Source organism: Scyliorhinus canicula, chromosome 2 (assembly GCF_902713615.1).
Source record: "Scyliorhinus canicula chromosome 2, sScyCan1.1, whole genome shotgun sequence".
Classification (NCBI taxonomy): domain Eukaryota; kingdom Metazoa; phylum Chordata; class Chondrichthyes; order Carcharhiniformes; family Scyliorhinidae; genus Scyliorhinus; species Scyliorhinus canicula.
In genome coordinates this window covers 41,811,998-41,832,824 of record NC_052147.1, presented here as the reverse complement: position 1 = coordinate 41,832,824, position 20,827 = coordinate 41,811,998, and the positions used below count along the sequence as shown (strand labels likewise).

General features: G+C 43.2%; 1 protein-coding gene across 1 annotated transcript in view; it reads left to right on the top strand.

Moving 5' to 3' along the window:
* Nucleotides 1-253: 253 nt before the first annotated feature.
* Nucleotides 254-20,827, top strand: part of LOC119952888 (nuclear export mediator factor NEMF-like) — a 114,461-nt gene continuing 93,887 nt past the window's right edge. Inside the window, exons 1-5 of the mRNA XM_038776509.1 lie at nucleotides 254-394; nucleotides 7,542-7,610; nucleotides 8,461-8,563; nucleotides 9,754-9,879; nucleotides 17,866-18,014. Coding sequence (XP_038632437.1) covers nucleotides 339-394; nucleotides 7,542-7,610; nucleotides 8,461-8,563; nucleotides 9,754-9,879; nucleotides 17,866-18,014 — 503 coding nt within the window. The 5' untranslated portion in view covers nucleotides 254-338. The remainder of the gene's footprint in view (nucleotides 395-7,541; nucleotides 7,611-8,460; nucleotides 8,564-9,753; nucleotides 9,880-17,865; nucleotides 18,015-20,827) is intronic.

Genomic DNA, 20,827 nt, shown 5'->3' with positions numbered 1-20,827 from the left:
TTTGTTTTCTATTGGTACCAAGTGAGAATATTCCTTTGGAGTGTTTTGCAGAGGAGAGGGTGTTGAATACGCTTGTGGTCGTTTTCTTTCCCTTTAAAGTGTAATTGAAAGAAAAATGCAATGGTTTACATGTGCAATTAATGCCAACTTAAAACAAAAATTCTAATATCAACAGTGAATGTAACCTGTGGAGTATTTCAGGTGGATCCTGTCATATTTTGACTTCAACGGTCGCGGTCCAGAGGTTTGGTCTCGTCTCTCGCTGTACGGAATTGGCGTCTGCGCAGATGAGCGCGCAGACGGTGTTGGGGGGCGTTGGGCTGTAACGGGCGGTGAAGATGAAGTCGCGTTTCAACACCATCGACATCCGAGCGATCGTATCAGAGTTGCAGAGGTACTTGAGGCTGATCCTTACCCCGCGTGGGCCTGGCGATGCGCCCGTGGCTGGGGCTGATGTTCGGAAAACCACGCCACGGGTTTTGGGAACATGGCCCAGCTCCAGGGCCCGCACACCAAACTGTCAACAACGCCTTTGCATTGATGTAGCGCCTTCAACGTCCCACGTTGTCAGGAGAGCGAGAGACTAAACGCCCCGCTACCAACGTTAAGCCGGGTCTCTCATGGGGAGTTTCAAAACATCTTTTGAATGACTTATTGTTTATTTTTAATTTCCCCTTGGGATGTGAACCTTGCTGACAATTAAGCCAGCGTTTATCGCCCATCCCTCACCCCCTTGTACAGGGATGCAGTCTCATGTGGTGTAGATACATATACAGTAGTGTTAGGGAGGGCCAGTCTTTTTTGGCAAAGCAACAGTAAAGGAATGACAATACAGGTGTCGTTCAAAGTTCAAATGGTATGTGACTTGGAAGGGAACTTGCAGGTGTAGTAATATTCTTGTTGTGCTGTTGCAGAATATTTACAGAGTTCTGAGGTAATGAAAACACTAACTATATGAAGAAACAAATCACTTCGGCCTCATCTTTTAATGCGGGGAACAAAAGAGAGTTGAGATGTTGCATCGCAACCTGTAATGAAATGAAAATCCCTTATTGTCACAAGTAGGCTTCAAATGAAGTGTTTACTGTGTATTATTAACATATTATAGTTAGAATTAATGCTGTTACTACAGTGTCATGCCCCTGTGCCTGCTGCCCATGTTCTGGGTAGTAGAGGTTGTGAATCAAAGATATTCTCGAAGAAGACTTGGTGAGTTGCTGCAGTGTGTTGCTGCAGTGTATCTTGGATGATCCACACTGCTGCCACTGTGTGCTGGTGATGGAGGAAGTGAATATTGAAGATGGTGGATGGGGTGCCAATCAAGCTGGATGCTTTGTGTTGGATGGGATTAAACTTATTGAGCATTGTTGCAGTTGTACTCATTCAAGCAAGCGGAGAGTATTCCATTACACGTCTGATTTCTGCTTTTTGGACAGTCTGGGAAGTCAAGGAGGCGTTATTTGCTGCAGAAATCTTAGATTCTGATCTGCTATTGCCACACTATATATTTGGCTGGTCTAATTAAGTTTCTGGTCAATTATAACCCCAGGACGTTGATGGTGAGGATTCACCAATGGTAATTCGATTGAATATCAAGAGGAGGTGGTTAGATTTATTCTTGTTAGATATGGTCATTGTGTGGCATGCATATTCGAATTTACAGTGTAGAAGGAGACCATTTGACCCATCGAATCTGCACCAGCCCTTGGAAAGTGCACCCTACCTAAGCCCACACCTCCACCCTATCCCTGTAACCCCACCCAACCTTTTCTGGGCACTAAGGGCAATTTAGCATCGTCAATTCACCTAACATACGCATCTTTGGATGTGGGAGGAAACCGGAGCACCGAGAGGAAACCCATGCAGACACGGGGAGAAAGTGAAAACTCCGCACAGATAGTGACCCAAGCTGAGAATCGAACATGGGGGCCTGGAGCTGTGTAGCAACTGTGCTAACCACTGTGCTACCGTGCCCTCCACTTGCCACTTATCAATCCAAGGTAAAATATTGTCCATATATTGCTATATGCAGCCGTGGGCTGCTTCAGCATTTAAGGTGTTTTCCAAATGTCTGTATATTGTGCAATCATCGGCAAACATCTCTACTTATGGTTGCGGAAAAGTCATTGATGGAGTAACTGAAGAAGGCTGGGCCTAAGACATTACCCTGATGGGCTCCTGCAGTAATGTCCAGGGCAGAAATGATTGGCCTCCAAAACCACAAACATTTTCTTTTGTGCTAGGTATAACTCCAATCAATGGAGAGTTTACCATTTGAATCTCATTTGTTTCAATATTGCTGGAGTCTCTGATCCCAAGGAAGTTATTCTCACCTCGCCTCTGGAATTTGGCTCTTTTGTTAATGTTTAGATCAAGGATGTACAGTATTGAGGGCTGGAACTAAGTAACCATGGTGAAACCCACATTGAACATTAGTGAGTAGGTTATTGTTGAGTAAGTCCTATTTAATAACGTTGTTGGCTGCACCTTCCATCACTTTGCTCATGATTGAGAATAGATTGATGAGCTGGTGATTTGATTTGTCCTGCTTTTGTGTACAGGACATATCTCAACAGTTTTCCATGTTATTGGATAAATGTCAGTGCTGCAGCTGTACTGGAATAGGTTGGGTACGGGTGTGGCTAGTTTGGCGCACAAGGATTTAGGATTATATCTGGGATGTTGTACAGGCCCTGAGCCTTTGCTGTAACCACTGTTTATTAATATTAGTTGAACTGGATCAACTTGGATACAACTGGCAGCTGTGATGCGGGGTCAGGAAGTGCTGAGATTGATCATACGCTTGGCACTTCTGGCTGAAGATGATTGAAAATGGGCGCAACTTTGTCTTTTGCACTGACTTGCTTGTCTCTCCCATTATCAACGAGGGGAATATTTGTGAAGCCTGCTTCTCTGATTTAATTGTTCAATCATCTGCCATCATTCACAACTGCATGTGGCAGAACTACAGAACTTGGATCTGACCTGTTGTGGGATTGTTCTTTCTATAACATGCTGCTTCTGCTGTTTAGCATGCATCTGATCCTGTGTTGTAATTTCACCAAATTTGCACACAACTTTTGGATATGCCTCCTGGCATGCCCTCCAGGGATTGCCTCCTGGTTTGATAATGGTAGGAGGTGAAATGTGCTGGGCCATGAGGTTAAAAATTGTGGCTGAATATAATTCTGCTGGTGATGGACAACACCTTGTGGATGCCTAGTTTTTAGCTGCCAGATCTGTTTTGAATCAGCCCCATTTTACACGGTGTTAGCTCTGCACAACATGATGGAGGATGTCCTCAAGCTGAATATGGGACTCTGTCTCCAGAAGAACTGTGGAATGGTCACTCCTGTCAGTATTGTCATGGACGAATGCATGTGCGACAGATTGGTGAGGATGAAATCAAGTTAGTTTTTCCCTCGCATAGGTTCTCTCAACACCTGCCATTGGTCAAGTCTGACTAATGTGCCCTTCAGGATTCACCCAACCATTGAGTTGCTTTTGGTGATGAAGATCGAAGCCCCCACCCAGAGTCCATTCTGTGCTCTTGCCATCCTTGGTGCTTCTTCCAAACATTCTTCTAAATAGAGAAGTGTTTGGTTCGTCAGCTGAAGGAGATTGGTAGGTGGTAATCTGCAGGAGGTTTCTTTGCCTGCGTTTTATTTGATGCCAGGAGTTGAGGAGTGCCATTCCCTCCTAACTGTATACCACCATCTCTGGTGGGTCTGCCCATCTGGTTGGGATAGGCTATTGCCAGAGTCTGGGACATTGGCTGTAAGTTAGGATTTGTTAAGTATGAATGTTAGGCTGTTGTTTAACTAGTCTCTGGGAGAGCCATCTGAATCTGTAGGGAAGAAGTTCTAGGATTTTGACCCAATAACAGGGAAGGAATGTTAGGATGCTGTGTAACTGGGAGGGGAATTTGCTGGCAGTGGTGTTTCCATGCATCTGCTGCCCTGGCCCTTCTCGCTGATTGAAGTCGTGGATATAGTGGCTGCTGTTGAAGGAAGCTTGACGAGTTGCTGCCATGCATCTTGCAGATGAGACACACTGCTGTCTCTATGCACCAGTAATGGAGGGAGTGAATGCTTAAGGTGGGGGATGAGTTAAGGAGATTACAAAGATAGGATGGGTAAGGCCTTGGAGAGATTTGAAAGTAAAATTATGATTTCAATATTCAGGCGTTGCTTAGCTGGTAGCCAGTGTAAATCAGTGAACACAGGAGTGATGGGTGCACAGGATGGCATGATAATTAGGACACAGATGACAGGATTTTGGATTACCTCAAGCAAGTCTAACCAGGAGCACATTGGAGTGAACATAGAACATTACAGCGCAGTACAGGCCCTTCAGCCCACGATGTTGCGCCGTCCTGTGAAACCCCTCTAAAGTCCCTCTACACTATTCCCTTATCGTCCATATGCCTATCCAATGACCATTTGAATGCGTTTAGTGTTGGCAAGTCCACTACTGTTGCAGGCAGGGCATTCCACGCCCTTACTACTCTCTGAGTAAAGAACCTACCTCTGACATCTGTCCTATATCTATCTCCCCTCAATTTAAAGCTATGTCCCCTCGTGCTGGACATCACCATCCGAGGAAAAAGGCTCTCACTGTCCACCCTATCTAATCCTCTGATCATCTTGTATGCCTCAATTAAGTCACCTCTTAACCTTCTTCTCTCTAACGAAAACAGCCTCAAGTCCTTCAACCTTTCCTCATATGATCTTCCCTCCATACCAGGCAACATTCTTGTAAATCTCCTCTGTACCCTTTCCAATCCTTCCACATCCTTCCTATAATGTGGCGACCAGAACTGCACACAATACTCCAAATGCGGCCGCACCAGAGTTTTGTACAACTGCAACATGACCTCATGGCTCCGAAACTCAATTCCTCTACCAATAAAAGCTAACACACCGTACGCCTTCTTAACAACCCTCTCAATCTTGGTGGCAACTTTCAGGGATCTATGGACATGGACACCGAGATCTCTCTGCTCGTCCACACTACCAAGAATCTTACCATTAGCCCAGTACTCTGCCTTTCTGTTATTCCTTCCAAAATGAATCACCTCACACTTTTCTGCATTAAACTCCATTTGCCACCTGTCAGCCCAGCTCTGCAGCTTATCTATGTCCTTCTGTAACTTGTAACATCCTTCTGCACTGTCCACAACTCCACCGACTTTAGTGTCATCTGCAAATTTACTCACCCATCCTTCTACGCCCTCCTCCAGGTCATTTATAAAAATGACAAACAGCAACGGCCCCAAAACAGATCCTTGTGGCACACCACTAGTAACTGGACACCAGTCAGAGCATTTCCCATCAACCACCACTCTTTGTCTTCTATCAGCTAGCCAATTTCTGATCAAACTGCTAAATCACCCTGAATCCCATGCCTCTGTATTTTCTGCAATAGCCTACCATGGGGAACCTTATCAAACGCTTTACTGAAATCCGTGGGCTTCAGCAGCAGATGAGCTGAGGCAGGGCAGAGATGGGCAATGTTATAGAGGTGGAAATAGGTGGTCTTGATGATGGCGCAGGTATGTGGAGATCTTGCCAAGCAAGCTTTTCACAACCACAAGAAACAAATTATCCCAAAATTTTGTGCAAATGGAGGTTGCCTAAATAACAACAATAATTGCACTTCAAAAATAATTAATTTGTTGAAACGTACTTTGGATTGTCTTGAGGATGTGAAGGCCTCTATCTAAATGCAAATATTTTCTGAGATAAAGACATTAAGATTTTTAAATTAATTTTTATTAACTTAAGATTATAGAATTCGAGTTATGATCGCTTCAATTCCAGTCCTACCATATTTAGTTTTGCAAACTTCGTCAATCCAATGTTCAAAACAATAGCTGTTCTCACTTGGTAAAATCTAGACCCTTAACTAAATCATAGTTTCTTCTGAGTTTGAGGCACCATTGCTTTCTGAAACTTAACAGTTTTTTGAAAATTTAAACAGTAGGCCAGAACTTTCCATTGTTGACTCGATCGTGGTGATGAACAGAACTGCTACCTGCTAGTTAACCTTGCCTAGATCATGCATTGAAGTCTATATGTCGTTGATCCAAATGGTATATTACCTCACGATAAGGGGCATTTATGCCCTGACTACATGGACGCCTCCTGCTGCTTTTTAAAAACAATTCTGAATATTCGTTTTGTTTTTCATCTTTGTTGGTGTGTACAGTCATGTAATAACCCAGAAGTTGCTGTTTGCATTGCTATTACATAAGCATTTAACATGAATGATGGCATTAAAGTAGTGGATAAAAGCAATATGTGATGTGTGCCTAAGTAGTCTGATATCTGAAACAATAACTTGTTAACTTGTTTTTGGGTAAGTTTAAAAATAAAGAAAGGCTAATTTTTGTTTTGACTAATCTTTAATGTATTGCACACAATAAGGTTTTGTAAGTATGCATGTAAATATTACTGAATTTACATTTAAACATATTTTCTTGATCTATATCAGTGACCTAGATATCTGTACAGGGTACAATTTCATAATTTGCAGATGACTCATAATTTGGAAGTATTGTGAACTGAGGAGGATAGTGATAGACGTCAGGAACACAGGCAAGCTGGTGGAATGTGGGAGATTAAATTTAATGTGGAGAAATGTGAAGTGATACATTTTGATAGGAAGGATGAGGAGGCAACTTTAAAGAAAAAAAGGACACCATTCTAAAGCTGCTGGAACAAAGGGAGCGGGGAGTATATGTGTACAAATCATTGAAGTTAGCAGAGTAGATTCAGAAAGCGGTTAATAAGGCATATGGAATTCTGCAAAAGCAAAGGAGTTCTGGTGAACCTTTATAAATACTGGTTTGGCCTCCAGTAGAGTTTTGCTTTCAATTCTGGAAGGATGTCAAGGCTTTGGAGAAGGTGGAGAAAGGATTTATAGAAATGAAATGAAATGAAAATCGCTTATTGTCACGAGTAGGCTTCAATGAAGTTATTGTGAAAAGCCCCTAGTCGCCACATTCCGGCGCCTGTCCGGGGAAGCTGGTACGGGAATGGTTCTGGGGATGGGAGTTATGAGGGTAGATTGGCAAAGCTGTGACTGTTTCTTTTCGAGAAGGTTGAAAAGATTTAATAGAGGTGTTTGAAATCATAAGGGGCCTGGACAGAATTGACAGGGTGAAAATGTTCCCACTGGAAAAAGAGAGGCGAGCCTGATTAATCACCAATTTAAGGTGATTGGCAAAGGAACCAGAGGCATCATGAGGAAAAACCTTTTTTTAATGCAATGAATGGTTAGGATCTGGAGTGCAGTGCCTGAGAGTGTTGTAAAGCCTGATTCAATTGTGGCTTTCAAAAGAAAATTGGATAATTACCTGAAGAGGCAACATTTGCAGGGCTACAAGGAAATTACATGGAAATGGGAGAGCTGGGACAGACAGGACGAGCTGCATGATTTCCTGTGCAATAACCATTTGATAAACTGATTTTTTATGATGGTTCTGTAAACTTTTTTTTCCATCATTTGTGTTTATTTAACATTTCTGTTTCATTTAGCTTACTGGGGATGAGGGTAAACAATGTGTACGATGTGGACAACAAAACGTACCTCATTCGACTTCAGAAGTAAGTTTGGCTGTGTAATCTGTTTTTGTTGCACCTGTCAAAGTACTGTTTACCATTAACAGAATTATGTACGTTTAATAGAGATGAGTGTTTGCATATTTTTTTTTGCCAGAATGATTTTCTACACACCTTTCTTATTTTGTAAAATGAGTAGGCGGTGAGTCCATCTGGGTCCAATTAAGTTTATTATTTATTTGGATTGGCTAATTTGTTCAGTGCAGAAATAATCTTTCAGAAACAATGAGCACAGGATCAAGCTTATTGCCAAACAAATGCCATCCCACCTAAACTAGCTTGCATATTTCAACATCCCTTAAATCTGTACCGTCTTGCATTTAAACACACGCCCGCACACACCAGGTGAATGTCAGCAGCCTTAATACTGTAATAAAGAAACTTCTTGTGTCATAGACGGGTACTTGGTAATTTGAGTGACATACTGATGCTGGTGGTGAAACTTGTTTCAATTCTGTTGCTTTTGTCTTGATTTTAAACAATTCCAAATACAAACATATTTAACTCTGATCCACTTTGGACTAGTGGAGTTTTTTCGCTACTTTAGATGTCCTAGTCATCCAGATAGGAAGCAATATAATTTTAAATTCAACTATTGCATAAATTTAGTGTTTAATGTCTAATTTAAAGCTCACATGTTGGAAGTGCAATTTTGAAATAATTAAGTATTTAGATTTTTAAAAAATTCAAATTACATATCCCACCAACTATTATAATATGATTAGAAGCATGAAGAAGGATGCTAATTTACTGTGAACCTAATGCCACATGCGCACATTGTTTTTAACTGGTTTGGTTTATTTCCATTCTACCTGTCCTTTCCATTTCTTCACAGGCCAGAATCAAAAGCAGTGCTTTTGGTTGAATCTGGCATCCGGATCCACACAACAGAGTTTGAATGGCCAAAGAATATGATGCCCTCAGGCTTTGCAATGAAGGTACAAATTGATCCTCACCCAATAGGATTCCTCTCGTAGTTTTATAGTTTTAAAACCTTTGCAGTGGCCTTTGTGAAATGAACAGTGCGTGGATACCTATATCCTTAAATATGTAATTGACTGGCACAGGGTGTAACATTAAGTAGAATCTACCAGTGCAGATACTGACTAAGTAACCTTTTGAGCTGAGTTTTGTTTTTCAATACCAAGACTTATTTCTGTTTTCATTAACTTTGTGGACATGAGATTTAAATTATAAAATCTATGGAAGTGGAAAAGTATAGTATTAGAACCAGTTGCAGGATTTAATTTTGCTGCTGTTAAAGTATAGAGAATGATTTCACGAGAGACTTACAAACTGTGCTTTGAGTGTCAGAATGGTTTGTTCTTCACAATTTTGATTGTTCCCATGGCAAAAAAGACTGAAAACCAGAGGACACCAATTTAAGGTGAATGGCAAAAGAACCAATGGTGGCATGAGCATATGCAGCAAGTGGTTAGCGTCTAGAAGTGTGATGGAAGCAGGTCCAATTGTAGTTTTCAGAGGGAAATTGGATAAACAGCTGAAGGGTGAAAACCTGCAGGACAACAGGGAAAGGACGGGGGAGTGGGATAACTGAGTTGCTCTTACAGAGAACTGGCACAGACATGATGGGCTGAATGGCCTCTGTTGTAACCATTGTATGTTTTATAATATAATTTTGTAAATTAATCACTTAAAATAAGTTCTACATCAGTTATTATGTGTTTATTTTGAAGTTATGTTAAGTTCCTGCATGGTGGCACAGTGGTTAGCATTGCTACCTCATAGCGCCAGGGACCCACCAGGTTCGGAGCTGGCCATGGGTGACTGTGTGGCGTTTGTACGTTCTCCCAGTGTCTAAATGTGCGTGTGTTTCCTTGGATGCTGCAGTTTCCTACCACAGTCCAAAGCTGTGCAGATTGTGGTTTGGCCATAATCAATGCACAGGGTTACAGGCATAGGGTGGGGAAGTGAGCTTAGATAGAGTGCTCTTTCAGAGGGTTGGTGCAGACTCGATAGGCCAAATGGCCTCCTGCATTGTAGAGATTCTTTGAGTCCTAATTAATTCACAAAGTAGAACTCTTCCCCTTCCATCAATCTTACTTGGTCACTAGGGTTATTGATTACAGCAAATTTCAACTAACACTGATTTTTTTTTTTGTTGCAGTGTCGTAAACACCTAAAGTCACGAAGAATGATCCACGTTAAGCAACTTGGGGTTGATAGGATAGTAGATTTTCAATTTGGCTCTGATCAAGCAGCCTACCACTTGATTGTCGAACTGTATGACCGAGTAAGTCGCAATAAAGAGAATCACTTTTCTTTGAAAAACAATATAGTCATATATTTTTGATAGATGCATTGTACAAAATGGCAACATGAAAGTTATTTTCTATATGGAAGCTGAAACTAAACTTGGGCATTCTTCCTCATTCTTTACCATCTCTGTAAACATTAGCACAATTGCCATTGGTTACCCAGTTGGATAAATTTACAATTTATTGTGCACCAGATTCAATAATGTGGAATATTTGACATGGTTCTTATTTTCGTTTCTGAGTCTTTTTTGTTGTTTTGCAATACATCCTCACTAGAATGTTTTATTGTATAAACCTGTAGTTCTTCCAAACGTGCGTTCTGCAGTTTTAAGTTTTTAAGAACTTATATTAAGATCTTTTGCATCCACTGTCCGTGTGGAGTTTGCACATTCTCCCCGTGTTTGCGTGAGTTTCGCCCCCACAACCCAAAAATGTGCAGGCTAGGTGGATTGGCCACGCTAAATTGCCCCTTAATTGGAAAAAATGAATTGGGTACTCTAAATTTAAAAAAAAAAAAAGATCTTTTGCATCAATCCTGTGGAACCATGCAGGGATTCACTATCACTCTCTACAGTCTTTGCTGTTTAGTTGGTAAGAAATCTATCATCAGTCAGAGAAGTAATTGATGCAATAGTTAACATGCTGTATGTTACAAATTGGTTTAATTTAAGTCCAGATTAGCAGGTTGAATGGTTCCTCCACCCAGGTGACTGCGGTCACGGACAGGAGGGTATGGGTATAAGTGAGGCAGGTAGAGGGATCCAAGATGTAGGGTTGCAGGAGCCTCAGCCGTTATCCTTGTCTAACAGGTTAAAGATTCTTGCTCCCTGTGTGGGCAAGAGCAGGGACTGTGGGGAGGATGATCAAACTGACCGCAGCACTGGTACAGGAAGCCATTCAACTTGGGGAGGGAAGAGAAATGTAGTCATAATCGGGAATAGTATAGTTAGGGGTGTAGACTGTTTTCTGTGACCAAGATTGAGAGTCCTGAAGGTTGTGTTGCCTACCTGGTGCTTGGGTTTGGGATATCTCAACTGGGCTGCAGAAGAAGGAGTGGTAGGGGAAAGATCCAGTTGCCGTGGTCCACATAGCTATCAACTACATTGTCAGGGCCTGATGACGCAGGGGCAGCTGAGGCTATAACCAGCTGCCCCTCAGTCCTGAGGTGAACTCCAGGGCCCTATGGCATCGATCGGAAGGAGGGGAGCTGGGTGCCAATTCGGACCAGTCCCATGGAGTGGGGATGGTGGCCACAAGCTTCCCCCGAGTTCCAGCCCTCTGACGATGCCGCATCTCGCAGTCAGCCCCTGGGACAGGTGCCGCTGTCAAGTGCGCCGGCGCCCTCCAGTCCAAGATGCCCCCAGAGGATGCCCGCCAGGGGCATCGAAGGCCATGGGATGTGGTAAGCAGCTGGCTGCCTCCACTTCTGATGTGCATCTTGGGGATGCACCTTGACACAGTAGTAGACCAGGGAGAGAGTATAGGCCTAAACTGCTCAATCTCTCTTCATAATGCAAACCCCATAACTCTAGAATCAATCAAAGAAGTGTTGCTGCAACTGTCCAAGGTATTGATGAAACCGCACCTGGCGTACTGTGTATAGTATGGGTTTCCTTTTATTTGAGGGGTGATGTAGTTGCACTGTAGCACAGTGGTTAGCACTGTTGCTTCACAGCAGCAGGGTCCCAGGTTCAATTCCCGGCTTGTGTCACTGTGGAGTCTGCATGTTCTCCCTATGTCTGCGTGGGTTTCCTCCAGGTGCTCCGGTTTCCTCCCACAAGTCTCGAAAGACGTGCTGTTAGGTGAATTGGACATTCTGAATTCTCCCTCTGTGTACCAAAACAGGCGCCGGAATGTGGCGACTAGGGAGTTTTTGCAGTAGCTTCATTGCAGTGTTAATGTAAGCCTACTTGTGACAATACAAATTATTATTGTTAGGTGCATTAGAGGCAGTTCAGAGGAGGTTCACTAGATTGATTCCAGAGTTATGGAGTTTGTATTATTAAGAGAGATTGAGCAGTTTAGGCTCTCAAGTTTAGAAGAATGACAGGAGATCTAATTGAGGTAGGGGGAAATCTGGAACAAGAGGTCATAGTTTTAGGATAGCAGATTTAAAACAGTAAGGAGATACAGTAGTCCCCCGTTATACCGCGCTCCGCAATACCGCGGTTCGCGATATACCGCGGGGGGGCTTATGGACCCCAACTGTCAGTTGTGTCAATTTCAGCGGCCGGCTCACTTTGATCCGGAGGGAAGCTGCTCTCTCACTGAAGCAATCAGCCGGCCGCTGAAATTGACACTGCCCGCTGCGCTCTCCCTCCAATCCAACTTTTAAGTTTTAATGTTTCTGATTGGAGGGAGAGAGCAACGGGCAGTGTCAATTTCAGCGGCCGGCTGATTGCTTCAGTGAGAGAGCAGCTTCCCTCTCTGGATCAAAGTGAGCCGTCCGCTGAAATTGACACTGCCGGCTGCTCTCTCCCTCCAATCAGAAACATTAAAACTTAAAAGTTGGATTGGAGGGAGAGAGCAGCGGGCAGTGTCAATTTCAGCGGCCGGCTGATTGTTTCAGTGAGAGAGCAGCTTCCCTCTCCGGATCAAAGTGAGCCGGCCGCTGAAATTGACACTGTTTTAATTGGATCCACGATGGGGGTTTTAAATTTATTTAAAAATCTATGCTAGCGCTTCCCATTGTGAGTCTACGGGGGTCTGACCTCTCCCCCCGCCCCCCGTAAACTCGCAATGGGAAGCGCTAGCATAGATTTTAAAATAAATTTAAAACCCCCATCATGGATATCCGCGGCTCGGGTACAACGCGGGTGGCTGTCTTGGACCCCAACACCCGCGTTATAAAGGGGGACTACTAAAGGGCTGTGAATCTGTAGAATTCATACACGAGAGTTTGGTGGATACCAGGACATTGAATAAATTTAAGGAGGAGATTGACAGATTTTTAAGTAGTAATGGGTTGAAGGGTTATGGAGAATGGGCAGGGAAGTGAAGTTGAAGCCGAGAAAGGATCGGCCATCATCGTATTGAGCGGGCTCGAGGGGCTGAATGGCCTACTCCTGCTCCCTGTAATGTTTTTAAGTTTACGTGAAATTATTTGGGAAGCCTTAACTAGTCTTCTGGGAGACCCACTCACAGTTAGGCGAGAGTTGACATCGGCGCAGTTATCCGGTTCAGATCCAGAATGTGGGGAAAAAAATATATATTAATAAAGGGATGTCTTCCAAACTTGGTGCTGTGACCCCCATTGTTGGGAAAGTGTGTGGATCGAAGCCTAGAATTAAGCTATATTTAGGGTAAAAGATAATTTTCTTTGCAGTCAAGATAATGAGTCCAGTAGATGAATTGCCTATTCAAAGCAATGATAACTATATTTTTAAAAATAGTACCCAGTTGTTTTTTTCCCAAGTAAGGGGCAATTTAGCGAGGTCAATCCACCTACCCTGCACATCTCGGGTTGTGGGGGTGAAACCCACGCAGACACAGCGAGAATGTGGAAATTCCACACGGACAGTTACCTGTGGCCAGAACCGAATCTGGGTTCTCGGCGCCATGGGGCAGCCACTCAAAGCTATGATAAGGAATATCTTAAATAGCTGTAAAAGAATCTGGAAACAGATAAGGGAGAATCTAGTTGTTGTGATCCCCATTGAAAACAATGACAGAAAATAAATGGGAAGACCTAAGGGATTATCAAGAGTTAGGAGCTAATTTGAAATGGTTTGCTGCCCAATATTTTTGCAAATTGGCATGGAGACAAACAGATAGAGAAAGTTTACATGACTAAGTAATGCTTGAAAGAGAGATTGCATTTTGTGGGACCCTGGCACTAGTGCAGGGACTGGAAAGGGCTGAACTGGGCTGGGACCAAGATGCTTGTAAAAGGATAACCAGGACTGCACTAAAAACTTCAGTAACATGAAGGCTAGGGAAGGGCTATGGCAATTACTGGAAATGACTGAAAATTAACAACAAAAGAATCAGTAAGAGAGTATACAGGACAAACTAAAGGAAGGAAGAAGGATAAAATGAATGATCAGATAAATTCAAAGAACATAAAGGCAAAATAAATACTAAAAACAGGAATAATAGTCAATTTATACTTTAGCAATGTACATAGTATTTGCAACAAAATGGATGACTTGAAGTCAATAATTTGAGAGAGAATCTAGTTCTAATAAGGTTGTTTGAAGTGTGGTTAACTAAGAAGACAGATTGGTAACTAGGTTTTGCCACATATAATACATTTAGGGAAGGATGGGTTAGTTGTGTAACTACTAGTTAAAGAAAACATAATGGCAATAGAAAAAAGGATATAACTAGTAGAGTAGTAAGATGGGTATAGAATAGATATGAATTGAGCTTTTTTATTTGTTCATGGGATGTGGGCATCGCTGGCTGGGCCAGCATTTGTTACCCACCCCTGGGGGAATGTCAGAATCAATCATACCGATGTGGTCTGGAGTCACAAGTAGGCCTGGCCAGGTAAGGATGGCAGATTTCCTTCCCGAAAGGACATTTGTGAACCAGGTGGGTTTTACAGCAATCGACACTGGTTTCATGGTCATCATTAATGTTTTAATTCCAAATTTTTATTCAATTCAAATTCCACCATCTGCCCTCGTTGGATTTGTACTCTGATCCCCAGAGCATTTCCCTGGGCCTCTGGATTTCTAGTCCGGCGACAATACCACTATGCCACTGTAGATAACAGAGAATTCATCACCCCATTGGGATATACTATAGGCCACTAAATAGTGGGAGGGAGTTGGAGGAAGAGATATGTAAGCAAATCTACAAGGTGAATAGCCGGCATAGAATGATAACCATAAGAAATTCCAATCCCCAAATTAACTAGAAGGAAGAAGTATCAGAAGAAAAAGAAAGTTCTTATGGTGTACAAGAACTCCTTTTGCATTACGTACTGAACTGGACTAGCCATATGAATACTGTGGCTACAAGAACAAGTCAGAGGCTAGAAATCATTCTAACCTTGGTGGTGCACTTTTATAGACATGGATTGATCAGTGATAGTCAGCATAGAATTGTTGAAGGAAGGTTGTGTTTGACAAATTTAATCAAATATTTTGAGGAGGTAACCAGGAACATTGATGAGGGTAATGCATTTCATAGAATTTCATAGAATTTACAGTGCAGAAGGAGGCCATCCGGCCCATCGAGTCTGCACCGGCTCTTGGAAAGAGCACCCTACCCGAGCCCACACCTCCACCCTATCCCCATAACCCAGTAACCCCACCCAACACTGAGGGCAATTTTGGACACTAAGGTCAATTTGTCATGGCCAATCCACCTAACCTGCACATCTTTGGACTGTGGGAGGAAACCGGAGCACCCGGAGGAAACCCACGGGGAGAACGTGCAGACTCCACACAGACAGTGACCCAGCCGGGAATCGAACCTGCAGGGAAGAAGCTGATTTTGAATCTGTTAGTGTGTGTTCACAGACTTTTGTATCTCCTGCCCGATGGAAGAGGTTGGAAGAGAGAATAACTTCGGTGGGAGGGGTTTTGATTATGCTGCCCACTTTCCCAAGGTAGCGGGAGTCAATGGTTGGGAGGCAGGTTTGCGTAATGGAGTGCATTATGTTCACTACTCCCTGTAGTTTCTTACGATCTTGGGCTGAGCAGTTGCCATATCAAGCTGTGATGCAGCCAGAACATAGAACAGTACAGCACAGAACAGGCCCTTCGGCCCTCGATGTTGTGCCGAGCAATGATCACCCTGCTCAAACCCACCCATCCACCCTATACCCGTAACCCACAACCCCCCCACCTTACTTTTTAGGACACTACGGGCAATTTAGCATGGCCAATCCACCTAACCCGCACATCTTTGGACTGGGAGGAAACCGGAGCACCCGGAGGAAACCCACGCACACACGGTGAGGACGTACAGACTCCGCACAGACAGTGACCCAGCCGGGAATCGAACCTGGGACCCTGGAGCTGTGAAGCATGTATGCTAACCACCATGCTACCATGCTGCCCACTGATGGTGCATCTGTAAAAATTGATAAGGGTCAATGTGGTCATGCCAAATTTCCTTAGTTTCCTGAGGAAGAATAGGCGCTGTTGTGTTTTCCTGGTTGTAACATTGGCGTGGGTGGGTCAGGACAGATTATCAGTGAAGTGCACACCCAGGAATTTGAATTTGTCAAACATCTCCACCGTGGCACCATTGATGCAGACAGGGGTGTGTACGATACTTCGCTTCCTGAAATCAATGACCAGCTCCTTTGTTTTGCTGACATTGAGTGAGAGTTTGTTGTCGTTACACCATGCCACTAGGTTCTCTATCTCCTTCCTGTACTCTGACTCATCGTTGTTTGCGATCTGATCCACTACATTTGTGTCATCAGCAAACTTGCAGATGGAGTTGGAGTATCGGTGAGTTGGAGTATCGGTATAAGAAATTTGTGGATGACACGAAAATTGATAGGGTGGTAAATAGTGAGGAGGATAGCCACAGACTGTTGGAGGATATCAATGAACTGGTCAAGTGGGCTGAGGAATTGCGTATGCAATTCAACTTGGAAAAATGTGAGGTAATGCAATTGGGGAGGGCTAACAAGACAGAAAGGAACCTGGAAAGTACTGAAGACCAGAAGGACCTTGAGTGCATATCCACAGATCCCAGAATGTTGCAGGGCGTAGATAAGGTGGTTAAGAAGGTAAATGGGATACTTGCCTTTATTAGCCCAGGCATATAATACAAGAGGAGGGAGATCATGCTGGAACTATATAAAACACTGGTTAGGCCATAACTGGAGTACTCCATGTCGTTCTGGTCACCACATGATAGGAAGGATATGATTGCATTGCTGGAGAGGATGCGGAGGCCGTTTACCAAGATGGTGCCTGGGCTTGAGGGTCTGAGTTATGAGGAAAATTGGATAGGCTGGCTGTTTTCCTTGGAGCAGTAAAGATTGAGCTGGGATCTGATTGAGAAAGATTGAGGGGCTTAGAGAGGGTGAATTCGTAGAGGGAGCAATAACCAGGGGGCATTTAAGGTAAAAGGCTATGAGGGGAATTGAACAGAAACTTTTTCGCCTTGCGGGTGATGGGAGTCATAGTATCGTAGGATTTATCCAGAGGGTCGTGGGAGTCTGGAACTCACTGCCAGAAAGGGTGGGCGAATCAGAAACTCTCATACCATTTTTAAAAAGTAGAAGGAAGCCATCGGGTCTACACTGACCCTCCTGAAGGAACACCCTACCTAAACCCACTCCCCCACCCTATTCCCTCGTAACCCCACCTAACCCACACATCCCTGGACACTAAGGGGCAACTTAGCATGACCAATTCACCTAACCTGCGTATCTTTGGGCTCTGGAAGGAAACCAAAGTATCCAGAGGAAATCCATGCAGACATGGGGAGAAAGTGCAAACTCCACACAGTCACCCAAGGCTGGAATTGAACCTGGATCACTGATGTTGTGTGGCAGCCATGCTAACCACTGTACCAAAAGTTATGATAAACTTTACAGGACTTTGTCAGAGAACATTTGGACGAAAGTGCACAGTTCTGGTCTGCATACTATAAAAAGGGGAGAGAGACGTGCTGGAGAAAGTGGAACAAAATTAGAAGAACGGGCTCAGAACAGAGATGATAGCTATAAGGAATGATTGGTGAGGTTGGAGTTCTTTTTCTTTGAAGATCGACTCAGAGAAGACCTAGTAGAAGTGTTTAGAATACTTGAGAGAAAGAGAATAAAATGATGTGGAAAAGGCTGTAATGAGGTAGATAGAGATTTAAGTGTCCTATAAAACCAGCACAGACAGTTGGTCTGAATGGCCTGTTTTTGTGTTGTTTTCTGTTCTTCATTTCCGATGATTAAAGCTGAGCTGACAAATTCAAATATTGTAGCTTATTATTTTCAAGGTATTAGTTTCTACCAATATTTTATCTTGATATTTCCTACCATGTATTTGTAGGGTAACATAATTCTCACTGACCACGAATTTGTAATTCTAAATCTCCTGCGTTTCCGCACTGATGAGGTAGAAGATGTGAGATTTGCTGTTCGTGAGCGATATCCAATTGATAATGCCAAAGGTCCAGAGCCTCCACTGTCTTTAGAGAGGTAAGGTCAACATGTGTATGAAATCTAAAAATGTTTCTGATATTGCCTTGAACTTTGTCGTATATTTCTGGTGGATGAAGTGTTATTCTTTACCTCATGAACCTTCAGGTTGTCCTGAAAGGGTTTCTCACTAAAGGTCTGCACAAAGAAGAAAATAACCCTGATTGTTAACTTTATTGTAAATGCCATTTGAACTATATTGGGCTGCTTAATTGGAATATATAGTGGCACGTGTAGATAGGAAGTTAAAGTTTTTTCCTTTTGTTTCGGAACTGTTTAACTGTTAATTGTAAAGCTATTACTTTGTTGTGAATACAGTTAATTCTCTGTTTAAATTAAAGTTTGTTTTACCATATAAGATATCTATTGGTCAGTGTTGTCACTCTTTTGAGCTTCTTGGCCTTTTGGCTAAGATAAGCGTGAGGTCAGGTGTAATGCCTGGATATGGTATGTCTCTTTTGTGGGGACCATGAATTGGATTCAATTTGAACTGGTTTTTGGAGCAGGCAAGGAGCTGGACTAGGGGTTTGCCCCGTCCACACTCTGAGCTCTGGCTTTGTAACTCTGATAAAGTAATAAAATAAATAAATAAAAATCACTCTTTTGATTTAGTAGTTTTCCCCCAGTCTTAAAAAATGCAAATTGTTGGGATTCTCGCATGATTCCTGCAGTCCTAACAATGTATTTGAAAGCTCCTCTCCAGGGACGATGAGAACACCCAAGGACTGGGAACAGGCAAGTTTTAATGAATGCATTAAAAGGAGGAGAGGGTAGAGAGGAGTAAATTAGTGTCTGTCTAAATTTTAAAATATCCAAAGTTTAGAAGATTAGTCTCCAACACCGAAGCCTTTTTTTCTCTTCCATTCATGTGCTCAATATGAAGTTGGAATTACATGGGTTTGTCCAGATAGATTATCATTTGGGAAATAAGTCACTATTTGTCCCTTAATAAAAACAAAGTACTGCGGTTGCTGGAATCTGAAACGAAAGAGAAAATGCTGGAAAATCTCAGCAGGTCTGGCAGCATCTGCAGGGAGAGAAAAGAGCTAACGTTTTGAGTCCTTTGTCAAAGCTGAATTAACGTTTCAAGCCCAATGACTATTTGTCCCTTCCTCTGTAATCTTCTCCATCCCTAGAAACCTTTAAGCTCTCTGTGTTGCTTAATTCTGGCTTCTTGCACATCTCTGATTTTCCTTTGTGCTTTCAACTGCCTGGGTCCTAAACTCTGAAATCTCTTTCATAAACCTCAACTCCTCTTTACCCTCTCCTGCTTTTATGGCATTCATTAAAGCCTGCCTGTTCCCTATCCTTGGTGTTCTAATTGACCTTTGAGACGAGATTCCAAACATTTTGTGCTCCATCATTAAGACTTCCTACTTTCCACCTTCATAACTTCGCCAAACCTTTACCTTGCCATGATCATCTACTGTTGAAATCCTTCTCCAGGCTTACTATTCCAGTGCTCCTTTGACCAATCTTCCAACCCCCATAAACCTCTGCTCATACAAAACTCTGCTATCCGTGTTGTAGGAATCACCAAGGCCTGTTCACCCATCAGCCCTGTGCTTGATGACCTACAATGATTCCCATTCTAGGAACACCTCAGTTTTCAGATTCTTTTTCAAATCCTTGCAGGGACCCACCCCTCCTTTCCTCTATAACCTTTTCCAAGCCTACTCGCATTTGAGATCACTGCCCCACCAATTCTGATATCTTGCCCATTCCTGATTTTAATTGATCCACAATTGACAGCTGTGCTTTTAGTTGCTTTGTCCTTAAGTTCTGGAATTCTTAAGACTCTAAGCCCTGTACAGCCCTCTCTCCATTGAAGGTCCTTTTTATATCCTTGACAAAGCCGGTAATGAAGGGCAATACATTAATGCATCACTGGATCTGTGTTTGTGCCGGGCAATTTCTAAAAACTGATCTATTGACTTCTGGCCATTCAATATTAGAAAGAATGAAGCAAATTATAGAAGGAGATTTTCAATCTCGGCCCAGAACAGGCATGAAATTGATGGTGCACCTGCAGCCTCTGATCTAGCCCACAGTTGGAAGGCTGGAACTAGTTCAAGTTTGAGGCCCATTTTTAAATAATCCTGCGGTTTCACCATGCCAGATTACCACCCAGATGGGGAAAGCAGGGAATCTACCTCATATATTTATGCAAAGTGTGAAGTACTGTTTGTACTGATTTTAAACTTCAACCACTTGTATTGAGAATTACTGGTATTCAGTAGGATCTTTTCAAGCCATTCTTAATATTTGTTTCAGTAGTTTGAAATTGTTACAGACTTCATGGTAGATGCAGGAGTCGGTATTTTTAGGGTTCAGTTTAAAATATTGAGGGGTGACACATTCACTGGGGACTTGTCCAGGTGCATTTCAGTTTGTCATTTGCTGAAAGGCACTGGATTGATTTTCCTTCCCTCATCTTCAGACTAAATAAAATTAGATGAATCACACCTTGAATACATCTTGGGCGCGATTCTCCGATGCCGCGGCCCCGATCGATACTGGCCCTGGGAATGGGCTAGCATCGGGGCCGCGAGGAACACGGGGGGGGGGGGGGGGGGGGAGAAGAGAGGGGGAGAAGAGAGTGGGTGTCCGTGATACGGACCTAGGGACCTTCCTCGATGAGGTGGAGTAGCGCAGGGGCATCCTCTGCCCAAGACAAGGGCATCGCCACCCTTCCATCGTCGTGCGACGGGCCTGGCGTGAGGTGGGCACGGCAGTCGGTTCTGTGGGGCAGACCCCTCGGTCCGGGGAGCAGTGCTGCACGAAGCTCCACGACCTCACCAGGGCTGCCAGGG